The 12,077-nt window shown below is 39.4% G+C and overlaps 1 protein-coding gene across 5 annotated transcripts in view; it reads left to right on the forward strand.

Moving 5' to 3' along the window:
- Window positions 1-12,077, forward strand: part of LOC122189262 (E3 SUMO-protein ligase ZNF451-like) — a 38,681-nt gene that overhangs the window by 9,375 nt on the left and 17,229 nt on the right. For all 5 annotated transcript variants that reach the window (XM_042888239.1, XM_042888271.1, XM_042888248.1 and 2 more), the window contains exons 5-11: window positions 2,375-2,486; window positions 3,288-3,438; window positions 5,380-5,506; window positions 6,843-6,996; window positions 8,248-8,392; window positions 8,982-10,630; window positions 11,602-11,736. In XM_042888239.1, coding sequence (XP_042744173.1) covers window positions 2,375-2,486; window positions 3,288-3,438; window positions 5,380-5,506; window positions 6,843-6,996; window positions 8,248-8,392; window positions 8,982-10,630; window positions 11,602-11,736 — 2,473 coding nt within the window. The remainder of the gene's footprint in view (window positions 1-2,374; window positions 2,487-3,287; window positions 3,439-5,379; window positions 5,507-6,842; window positions 6,997-8,247; window positions 8,393-8,981; window positions 10,631-11,601; window positions 11,737-12,077) is intronic.

The following is a 12,077-nucleotide window of genomic DNA, read 5'->3' on the forward strand; positions in this document are numbered from 1 at the left end:
TGTAATTAAAACGTCTCCGTGCCAAGCTTGGTAGCTATGCTTTCTGTCCATACGAGGGGTATTCTGTGTTTTCCACAGAGGAACCCCTGTCCAAATGAGAAATAACAAAAGCCGTCTCTTGAGGTAGGTTGCCTGTAATGAGCAGGATGGGTTTTTATTTCTTTGTTTATTTGATTGTTTTGAAATAAATTGGAGGCATTACTTTCAGAGCAACCTACGTACTTAACTTGGGCTTTTTTTCTTGCAAAAGATTCAAAACTGGTCTGATGTCAGAGGAGGCCTATTTTTAAAATATGCGTGAGGAGACCAAACTGTCTACTCTATCATTTGAATGTTGCCTAAAATGGGTGAGGGGGCAAGGAAGTTTCACTCTTTATTGCTAAGAAATAGTAGGGTTTATCTCTTGTTTTTCAGAATGCAATACATAGGACACATAGCACCCTCATTTTTCATTACTTGGGACATTTAGTTCTTGGATTTAAAAACAGAATCTTTTCATGGTTTACTGCAAAAGTTACCCATCATAAAAAATACCTTGCAGAGGAGTGTGGAGTAATCCTTATCCTGCTTTGCTCTCCAAACATCTTCCACCATCTCTCCTTTTCTGAATGACCATGTTCTCTATGAGAATTTCTCTTGATTTGTTTTTACTTCTAGAGCAGTCAGGTGTTCAGCACCTTACCTGGAGCCAGCAAATGAAGCTCTTATGAAATAGAAGCTGATATGTTTGTGTTGTGAGCATATAGCAGAGGTGTCATCTCAAGTTTCAGCATATAAAAAATCATAGAATCACAAGATTGGAAAGGACCTACAATATCTTATAGTCCAACCATCCTCCCATCACCACTGCTACCACAAGCACTAAACCATATCTCACAGCCTCTCATCCAGACACCTCTTGAACACTGCCAGGGACTGTGACTCCACCACCTCCCTGGGCAGCCATTCCAGTGCCTGACCACTCTCTGAGAGAAATAGTTCTTCCTTATGTCCAACCTAAACCTGCTCTGGTACAGCTTGTGGCCATTTTCTTGGGTCCTGTTTGTTGCCTGGCAGAAGAGGCCAAACCCCTCCTCATCACAGCCTCCCTTCAGGAAGCTGTAGAATGCAATAAGGTCTCCTCTTCTCCAGACTGAACAATCCCAGCACCCACAACTGCTCCTCATAAGACTTGTCCTCCAGACCCCTCACCAGTTTCATTGCCCTTCTCTGGACACGTTCCAGGGCCTAAAAGCTCTCTCTTCTTACATTCTACTATGTGTTTCTGATTCTGTAATCCGATAAGTAGAGTTGTTGGGTTTTTTGTTTTTGTATATTTTTTTCAGTAAAATGCTGTACTGTGAGGTAACACTTCATAGTGAGGTCTTCATTCATAGTGATGTTGAAAAGGTTTGAAGATGAGACTTTGAGATGTAGCACCAACTTTGCAAAGGAGCTGGTGATTACTCTTTGATTACTGGTAACAGCGACCAGACTCTGGAAGGTATCCTAATAGAGTTGTCCAAAAAGCAGAAGATATTCTCCGCAGTCATATGATTTGCACGGCTGTTATTCTGTATGGTACCACCTAGGAGATTGCTAGCATGGAGAGTGAATGTATTTATGCATTGCTCTGGGGAGAGACAGTCCTCTACCACCCATGTGCCCCACTGAACACTGGAAGCTGCTTTTGCAAAATATGCCGTGAGTTTTCATCTCACGTAGAGGAAGCTGCTAGCAGTGGCTCTCTGTGCAACATGCAAATATTTGTGACTGCAGTGCTTGAAATTTTTAGGTGCTTACAGATGTTGCTGTTGTATGCTTCCAGGTGTTCTCCCTAATCTGATGTCTTCTTAAGGGCTACATTTATAATAAGCCCTATAATTCTGTGCTTGTTCAGGCAGTGATTGGACTGTAGTTTAATGGCCCTGGCTACTAACAGATAGCATGCTGTGTTTTTCTTAGCAGCATTAAGTATATATATTTTTTTTTTCAGTGAGACACATTTTTTTTTTTTCCTTCCATTTTCACACTTTGACTCTTTGACATGTGATATTTCACACAGAGTAAGAAGCTTAATGGGTGCAGAGCCCAGAGATTATAGAATCTGTGTGTGTGTGTGTGTACATGTATAGCATGACTGAAAAGGAACAGGAAGGTGCTGAAGAGAGAATACCCCTCTTATGAACAGAGAGCACAGTTACCAAGCTCGGCATGGAGGCGTTTTAACAGAATACATTCGGGGATACTGGAGGGAAGAACCTGCTATGCAGCTATGAAGAGCCACGTGTAAATTTTGAAAGTTTTACTTGATTTACTTAACTTAGATCTTGGACTTAAAAATAAATAAATAAGTACAGTTGATCACCACCTTGCCTTATGTCTTCCCTGTCAGGAGAAAGTTGACTCCCAGTATGCTCACGGGTTGCAGGAACTAGAATTTATTCGGGAACACAGTGACACAGAAGCTGCAAGATTATGTGTGGACCAGTGGTTAAAAATGCCAGGTAAGAATGGGAGAGGTGAGATTTTGAATATGTAATAAGGAATCAAAGGCTAATGGTAAATGCATGGCAGGAGAAATAAGCAGTTATTGGGTTATGTTGAGAAGAGGTATCAGTGAAAATCGTTTCGAAGACGCTGCTAATTCACTTAATATTATTTTTAAGATTTCACTTAAGATCATTTCTAAGTGCTTCGTTGCAGAATAGAACATCTGATAACTGCATTAAGCAGTGCTTAACCTGACAGCAGCATTAACCTGAGGTTGCAGGTGCCTTGGACATACAACCAAATCTTAGAATATGAAGTTTGCTAGAGTGTGGTGTTTGAAAGTTCTTCTCCAATAGCTTCCTCAAAAACTAAAGTAGTGTTTTGTCGCTTAGGAAATTAAATATATGAAATGCAAAAGGTATTAAGGCAATGTTAGCTGTTTTGACCGGCAAAGTTGTCAGAAAAATGTTACTATTGTACTGTTGCTTAGAAGAATATGGCTACATAAGTATAACTTCTGTTAAAAATATTTTTTTTAGATTTAGATATTTTTTTTTTAATGCATAAAAGCAATATAAGTTATTTCCTGTAAGACCTCGAGGAAATACATCGGTGTTAGAAATCTCAGGTATTGAAGAGGCAGATTCTTTAACTGGAAGAAGAGACTTCTTGTAGAATTGCATTACAGTCACTGCCAGCGTGCTTTTAAGAATCAACTTAAAATGTTTTCTTAATGCTGTAGGGTTTGTGCTTTCTGTATGTTTTTAAGCCTCTATAATTGAGACCATGGTCAAATGTTTTGTTTCATAATGCAGGTCTCAAACCAGGCACTGTTAACAGTGGAAGAAAGGGTGTTTGTCAGAGAGCAGCTCAGATGCAAGTCAACAGAAGTCCTATTTCTTGTCCTGTGATGCATTGCAACAGAAAGTTTGATAATGGACATCTGCTCCTAGGTCACTTGAAAAGGTGAGGATGTATTATGAGAAATAATAGTGAAAGAGTATATGTGAACGTAAAACACCTGCATTGAATCTACTTTAAACTGCCTATAGTGACAGAATTCCATTTGGAGAGCAGAGTAATGTGTTGCAGATTTTGTACAGGTGATGTAACTTACTGATTTGAGGTTCTTTTGTTGTTGGCTGTTTTTCTGTTCTTGTTTTTTTTTCCTTCAGTCGGAATTGTTCTCTCCCACTTGTTAAGCATTTTCAATATGTGGTTTTCTGAGAAATAGGATTTAAGTGCACAGTTTCTATTCCTTCTTTATCCAAACTTGAAAAAGGGGTGGCAGACTAAGTACATACAAGCTGTATAAAACTTGGTGGTAGGATTAAAAAGATGCTCTAAATGAAAGCAACCTTATGAGGTTCCTCAAGAGCAAGCGTAGAGTTCTACACCTGGGGAGGAGTAACTAAATGCCTTAGTACAGGTTGGGACTGACCTGGAGAGGAGCTACGCAGAGAAGGTCCCAGATATCCTGGTGGACAACAGGTTGACCATGAGCCAGTAGTGTGCCCTTGTGGACAAAGAAACCTATGGTATCCTGTGATGTAGAAGTGTGGCTAGCAAGTTGAGGGAGGTGGTCCTTCCCCTCTGTTCTGTCCTGGTGAGGTCATACCTGGAGTACTGTGTCCAGTTCTGGGCTCCTCAGTTAAGAAAGACAGAGAACTTTCAGAGAGGAGTCCATAAAAAAGCCCCAAAGATGATTAGGGTCCTGGAATATCTCCCTTACGAGGAAAGGCTGAGAGACCTGGGACTGCTCAGCCTGAGAGAGCATCTTTATCAATGTTTATGAGTGTCTGATGTGCAGGAGTCAAGAGGATGAGGCCAGGCTCTTTTTTGTGGTGCCCGGTGACAGGACAAGGGGCAATGGTCACAAACGGGAACGTAGGAGGTTCCATGTGTACACGAGAAAGAACTTTACTTTGAGGGTTACAGAGCTCTGGAACAAGCTTCCAAGAGAGGCTGTGGAGTCTTCTCTGGAGATACTCCAAAACCAGCCTGGTTGCTTTCCTCTGTGAGGTACTCTAGGGAACTAGTTTAACAGGGATTTGGATGAGATGATCTCCAGAAGGCCCTTCCAACCCTCGTTTTGTGAGAGAAAACTCAGGTTTCAACGAATTCAGCTTACTAGGTAAAGCAAAAGCTGCGCTTGCGAGCAAGACAAAACAAGGAATTCATTCACTACTCCCATCAGCAGAAAAAAGTTCAGCCATTTCCAGGAAAGCGGTGCTCCATCACAGCTAGTGTCATTTGGGAAGATAAGTGCTGTAACTTTGAATGTTCTCCCCGTCTTCCTTCTTTTCCCCAGCTTTTATTCTGAAGTATGCCACGTGGAACAGGCATGCTGTTGGCCAGTTGAAGTTAGCTGTCCTGGTTCTGTTCCTTCCCTTATGCAGCTCCTTGCTGGCAGGGCAGCATGAGAAACTGAAAAGACCTTGATTCTGTGGAAGTACTTCTTAGCAACTAAAACATTGCTGTGTTATCAGCATAGCTTTGTTCATGGATCCAAAACATAGCTGCAGTATAGGAAATAAACTCTCTCCCAGCCAAAACCAATACAGGAAGTTTTAAAAAAACAAATATCAACCAAACAAACAAAATAAACAAATACAGATTTGTAGGAAATGGAGACCTTATTAGTTCTCTTACTCTTAAAAACAGTGTGATTCCTTTACCAATAGGTCACTATAACTGGTTAGCTGCAGAGAGAAATGCTTTCATGTGGGATATTTCAACTGATAAAGCTAACAATAGGCAAATAGAGGAATTTTGCACTTCAGGTTGATTTTGGCAGGTTTTTGTCCAATAGTTTCAAAAGACCTAATTTTTCCTGTAAGAACATATATACATATTTTTTAAACTGTCGTGAGGATACTAGTTTGTTAATTATTTCTTCCTCTCTAGGTTTGATCATTCTCCTTGTGACCCAACAGTCACATTACTTGGACCCCCAAATAATGCTGTTGCCTGTGTGATATGCTGCCAAATATTTTCAACCTTTCAGCAGTACAGTGATCATCTTTTATCTAAGGCAAGACCATAAGGATAAGTAACTCATCTGACTGAATGTAATAGAGGGTTATCAAGACAAGTAATTATGCACATTTTCCTTTTTAACCCTCTTCCTTACACTCTCTTACACTGATTATTCTCCAAATAGTTTTTTCTTATTCTGCAGCGTTTCAAACGCTTGGTGTATCTGACAGTGCTCCCATTAAATCTGACATTAGATTGTACTCTGTGCTGTACATCAAAGACAATTGAAGTTTTGGCTTGATTCTTTTATCCTTGGTGCTGTCAATAGATATTTCCCTATATTTATGTCTCCGAAACTAAGAAAGATGAAGACAAGAAATAGAAGTGAAATAAGAAGAGGTATAAAGAGGCAAAAGGGGGTATGAAGAAAAAAAAAAAGGCAACAGAGTTAGAGAAGAAACCTGAGTGACTCATGCAATTGATTCTTTGCTGTCTACAGTGTCTCCATTGAAACATGTCTGACGTGCATGCTAGTTAACTTGCAGAAGGGAACAGAATAATCTAGCACTTAAGTTTTGATTAGAATATAAGCTAATATAATTGGGTTTGTTTTTGTTGTTCCCTACCTCCATTCTTTTCCTTTCTTTCTTTTACCATGTCATCTGTCTTTCCCTCCAGCTTAATGACAGATGCTCAGATGCTAACTTCAGAGTGCATGGTTTTATCTAAGCAATCTATTGCTGAGTTGTGTGATGGATAACACTTTCAAAATTCAGTGTTTTAATAACAAATATTGTTGTTTAGCCACCTAGCCCATTAAATTCAAGGGAAATATTCAATATTGTGAAAATCAGACTAACTTAAAGCAGTAGCAGAAACTCTTGATATGTGATCATATTTGACAAGTTTGCATCATGGTTTGTCCCTGCTCTTTTTCCTTTTATTCCAAGTTGTGTGCCTGTGGTATGTCTGTGGGCATCAGCAGGATTTAAAGGCAAGTTTGGTCAAAGGCACTGCCTCTTGCGGCGGGCGTAAGGATGGAATTATTTTGGTGTGGAAGGAAGGGAGAATAATTCTGAAGGAAGCAAAAAGCTGTCATGAAGATTCTCCAGGGAGACAGAAGAAGGGAAGAATAAGCAAAAAAAAAAAAAGTAGAATTAAAGGATTGTGTCCCTGGAAGCAGAGATTGAAGTTGATGTAGAAGTTTGGCTGTTCTTCTTGTGTCTCACAAGCTGAAGTGCATAGCTTGGAAATAAACATACATGTGGTAGCTGAGAATCTAAAAGTGACAGTATTGCTACAGAGGTGGAAAGGAATGGAAAGACATGAAAAGAAATGGGATTCCTTTGTTGATTCTGTGTTTCTTCTCATCAGCTCCTTTTCTTTTCCAGCTAAATCAAGATGACGGACATGAAAAAGATCTCCCTCCACAACACATTCAGTGTTTTGCATGCCCATGCTGCTTCCTCCTCTTCACCAAAAGAGATGAATGCTTGAAGCATATGTCAGGAAAGAACCACTTTCTCCAGCTTTCTAAACTGAATGGTGCGTTGCTACTAAATGTACTTAGCAGGCTTCTCGTTCTTGCTGATAATTCATACTTTGTGTGATATGACTTATATTTTTCTGCTATGTAAAAAGCTTAAGGCTTTTAAGTTTGTTTAATAAATTCTTGTTTCTCTTCTAAGGCCTTGCATATTCTGTAAGATCTTAGTTATTAAATGTGTGTCTTAAACTTAAAAGCATCCCCTCTTACGGAACGTTTAATCTTGAGTAAGTGGCTGAGACAGGTTAGAAGTAGGTGGAGCTGCCATGTTTTAGATAATTTAGCTTTCAGTATAAGCCTTATGTGGTCAAAGGATCTGTATATTTTTTCATACCATATATGTCACTTCTGCCCTCCCCTGGAGCGGCTGCAGAAGTACACAGTAAGGATGGGCTTTGAGGATCCTTCTGCAGGCTCAGACAGTACTGTCATCTTTGTAGAAACATCCATCTGCTTTGTTGTTTGGAGTTCTCTTATATATTGCCCATCTAATGTAGTTTTATTCTCAATTAGAATGTTAATTATGAATTTGCTGACTTGGAGATGTATTGAAATTGGGTTGTAGGTTTAAAAAATATATGTATGGGTGACCTGTTGCTTTGAAAAGATGAGTAACAGAAAATAGAGAGATGGATAGCACTTAGTGTTCCCTTTCTTTTTTTTTTCTTTTTGTTTGCAAGGGTTGGTCTTCAGGATTAATGTCAACATGGGATGTGCTTGAATGACTTAAACTCAAGTCATTTCCTACTGATCATTAAATCTTACTAAGCAGAAAATTAAAGTAGCATTTGTAAGTAACGCTGTGGATGGGAAAGAGAGATGGTCCAAGTATTTGAGAACTTACTAAAGGAGTAGCATATCTTCTCTTTTCTTAAACACACTGTGGCTTTAAGGAAAAGTGTATGTAGTTGGAGTACATAGGTAGTGATAGATGGAGAGGCAGAAAGTTAGTAAAGAGCTGCTCAGGAGAGAGATCTGACCTGAACTTGCAGAAGGAGGGAAATAATCTGTCACTGAATATGAAAACCAAGATGCTAGTACAGTCAGATATAAGATTGTTACAGAATTTTAACAAATTAATGCAATTTTATGCAATGCTTCCATTGCAGAAATAGTGGAGCTCAGCTGACACATGGTAACTTGAATTCCGGACCCCTGACAAATCAATATAATTGTAGAAACATCTGAAAGCTGGAATATTATGAAAATTCATAAGATGTTATTGTGCTTTCTGCCATTTTGTGTTGTAGAAATGAAGGCTGATGTTCCTCTACCTTTCCCATCCTATGCAAAGAAGCTGCTGATATCTCTCTGCAAAGAGGTTCCCTTCCAAGTGAAATGCATGTCCTGCTTACAGATATTACGCTCTCATATGGAACTAACAGCTCACTTCAGGTTTGTGTGAGGCAGCTGTCACTATAATGTGAACTGTGCATAACTGATAACCAGCGTGTTTATGTAACCAACACAGATGTATTCTGTAGTGCTACTGAAATTCAGGGCACCTAGGACTGTCTAAATGTTGACTTACTGGGTAGACTATCCAAACAGAAAACCCTCTTTTTCCATGTTTCTTACTCTCTTGATCCGTAAAATCACTGGTCAGTGTTTATATTCTTTTGTTACTTTTTGTGACAGAGAACAACAGAACTTCATTGATCTCTGTTCCGTTATTTCTAAGTTTTGAGCATTTGATTTCAAGGATGTACTGTGTGAGCAGCATAGAGCATCAATCCAAGTGCTAGTGTTGGGAATTAATACTTAATTCTCTTTAAAATGCAGACTAGCTAGGTAGTGCATGTTTTTGTTGACAAGCTAGTAAGTCAGCTAAAGTAAACTTGAGGGCACTACTTACCCACGCTGTTGCTGTAGATAGTAGGTAAAATTTCAAAGTATATCTGAAGGTTTAAAAATGTTTCTGATTATGATATACACCTTCATGATATATATATGTATGCGTGTATGTGTTTTTAATCCACATTAGAACACGTTGTCGTAATTCTGGCCCTATGGCAGTGTCCAAGAAGAGGATCTCCCAGGTTGCAGAGATATTCAGAACAAAAGGTCACTGTGAGAACTGTGACAAGCTTCTTGTTGATGAGAATCAGATCATGCAGCATAAGCAAAGCACTAACCATAACGTTAAAGTTCTTACTACAATGGAAGAGTCCATCTTGATGTTCTGTCATATCAATGAAAAAAATAAAAATGCATCTCATGTGTGCCATACTGTGGATTGGTCACGACCATTGCTTAAGAGACATTTGAGCTCAAATGAGTCAGCCAGTGAAAGTGAATTTACTCCTTCGAAATGGAAAAGTGATTTAAAAAAAAACAACGAAGATCATGTCAGAAACCAAAGCCAAGATAGTGCTTGTAAAGTGAAAGCCTGGTTTTGTGAATGCCTTCAAAAGTTTCTTACAGAAGAGTCAGTAGAAAAACACATTTTGTCGGCAAATAGGATCTGTCACAAATGTGCTGTATGTGGAAAGCTTGCTGAAAACTCAAGCATCATCCGCCTGCACATGAGCCGATTTCACGGAGGGGCACACCTGACGAACTTTCTTTACTGGTGCAGGGCATGCTCTGTAGATCTCCTCAAAGAGGGGGATATTATGAGACATGTGACTGAGTTCCATGGCGGACATAGTTACTATTATGAGCAAGAAGCTCTTGAAGATGAAGCTATGCCATCAGCTTCTAACACAGCGTACATTTCCAAAGATGAAAGGAAAGACTCCATTCCTAGCTGCATGGAAATCTCTCCTGAAAAAATTCCTCATCTGGGAAAATGGCAGTGCCAGATTTGTGAAGAGATGTTTGAATCTGAAGACAGCGTTAAGCAGCATTGTATGTCCCTAGAAAGCCACGCGTTTCACAGGTACTGCTGTGGATTGTGCAAAAATCACTTTCGGAAAGTAGGGACGCTGCAGCGGCACTTCCAAGAGCATCATAATGGAGAGATAAAAATTAAATACTTCTGTGGCCTTTGTGGCGATCTCTTTTTTGACGTAGAGGAAGAATTTCTAATCCACTACAAGGAGTCTCACAGCATGGACTATGTCTTTGTGCCCGAGCAGATGGAAATGTCAATAAAAAAAGAAGATGACTTCCTCCCAGAAGAAAATGGAGACTATCTAACCTGTGGTTGCCGGACAGCTTACATCTCCAAAGTAAACAGGAGGAATGATTCCGTGAATTGTCAGAAAGCCATGCTGCAGGAAGGAAACTTATGGTTTCGCTGCTGCTTGTGTTCTGCAACTGCACAGAATTTTGCAGATTTGAACAGTCATCTCAACAGCCACACATCAGTGAAAAGTAAGCGAGAGATGTATGTTGTTAGATGTGCTGCATGCAACAAAAATTTTGATGATCTTCAGAGTGCACATCAGCACTATCACATGAAACACTGCTTCTTACAGAAACCTGATGTATCAAGCTTTGCATCACAACCAGAAAATGGAGTATTCAAGTTCACGGCAAGTGGGGCTTGTGTGGACAAAAAGCCCCATGAATTAAAATCTCATGCAAATCCATCCAAGACTCAGAGAAGATCACAGTCTCCTCCCCTGCAGGGACCAAGCCATGGGAAGAAAGGAAAAATTGAAAATTCAGCATGCTCCAAAGAGCCTGGTGAGGGTTTGTACTGGGAAAATACCACCCTGTTTTAACGCAGTACAAGTATGTAATGTATCATTTGCCTGTATCTAGTCTGTAAGTCAGCTCGGAATTTATTTTTATTGTCAAAGTTGCATTTTGAATACTTGAGATCTAAGTTTATTGCTATATACCTTATGAAATGAAGTTTTTAAAAAAAGAAAGCAGACAAATGTTTCAGTTCAAAGAGTGTCACATGTAATTTCTCAAGTTACTTGGGAGTATAATTTGATGATTCAGGACCCCAGGTGAAGATCAAACTCCTAGAAATATGAAAGCACAGTAAAATACATGCTCAAGGAAACTTACCTCCTTAGTATGCACAAATTGGTGAGGCTGGTGGTGCTTTCTGTATAGGCAGTCCTGTTATTACACTGTCTTTTTACTCGTGCTTAGCTCACAAAAAAAATAATCTCAGCAGAGAATTTCTGTTTACAGTATATATTGGAATGGCTTTGCCCAAAGTGTCCATTCTTAATTTTTTTTTTTAAATTCACATCACTTCCAAGAATGACATCAAAGGTGTATCTCACGTGTACGAAAACTGGGAGTATTTTTTAATTTCTCATGGTGTCATCATACTTTTGATTAATTCACAGCAAAAAGTACGTTTCTAAGCATTTTATGTACTGTTATGGTTTTAAGCAATTACATGTTATAAATGTGCCAGAGCAGGAAGTGCACAGTTGAACGTTCAGTATGCTAATAAAGACCTCAGTGTCTCAGTAAAGTAGCTCTCTGTGCCAGCTGTCCAGTTCTACAGCGTTGTGCTGCTAGATTCTAATGTCTTTTATCTAATTTATTTATTACTAAGGGCTACTTCAGTGGATTTAAAAACAATTCTGAAACAGTGCAGCCACTAAATAGGATAATGTATCTAAATTTATGTATGTTTGTTGACTGGAAAGTTGAGTAAACATAAAATGTTCCTATTTATCTCATTGAAGACGGTGAACTTCCAGATCTCGACTATTTGAGTACCATGACTCACATTGTGTTGGTGGATCTGGACAACTGGGGAAGCTTATTCACACAGCTGCCAGCTAACCTGAACCAAGGAACATTCATCTGGGGCTTTCAAGGTAAAGTGGTCAAAGGAAAAAAAAAATAAGTGAGTTTACACACATTTGAGCAGAGATTCTGTGAGAGAATAAAGAGTGGGGGGAAAAAAGCAGCCCTTGGGGCCTCTCAAATCATGACATCATAGAAATCAAGTAACAGAAATGTTCTCAAACTTTTCTAACTCAGCCTTAAGCTCTGCTTCTCTTATTATTCCTTGTAGAATACTGTTTCAAAGGTGCTAAATGTGCTAAATGGTTTGGGGAGTCTTTTTGACTCCCAGCTGAACTTGCTTAGGTGATATACTAGCTTTTCATAGTTCTCAGGATATACATAATACTCGGGGGGGAAGGGGGGGCGGGGA

This window comes from Lagopus leucura, unplaced genomic scaffold (assembly GCF_019238085.1).
Source record: "Lagopus leucura isolate 7727_CA_CO unplaced genomic scaffold, USGS_WTPT01 Super-Scaffold_73, whole genome shotgun sequence".
NCBI classification, from domain to species: Eukaryota; Metazoa; Chordata; class Aves; order Galliformes; family Phasianidae; genus Lagopus; species Lagopus leucura.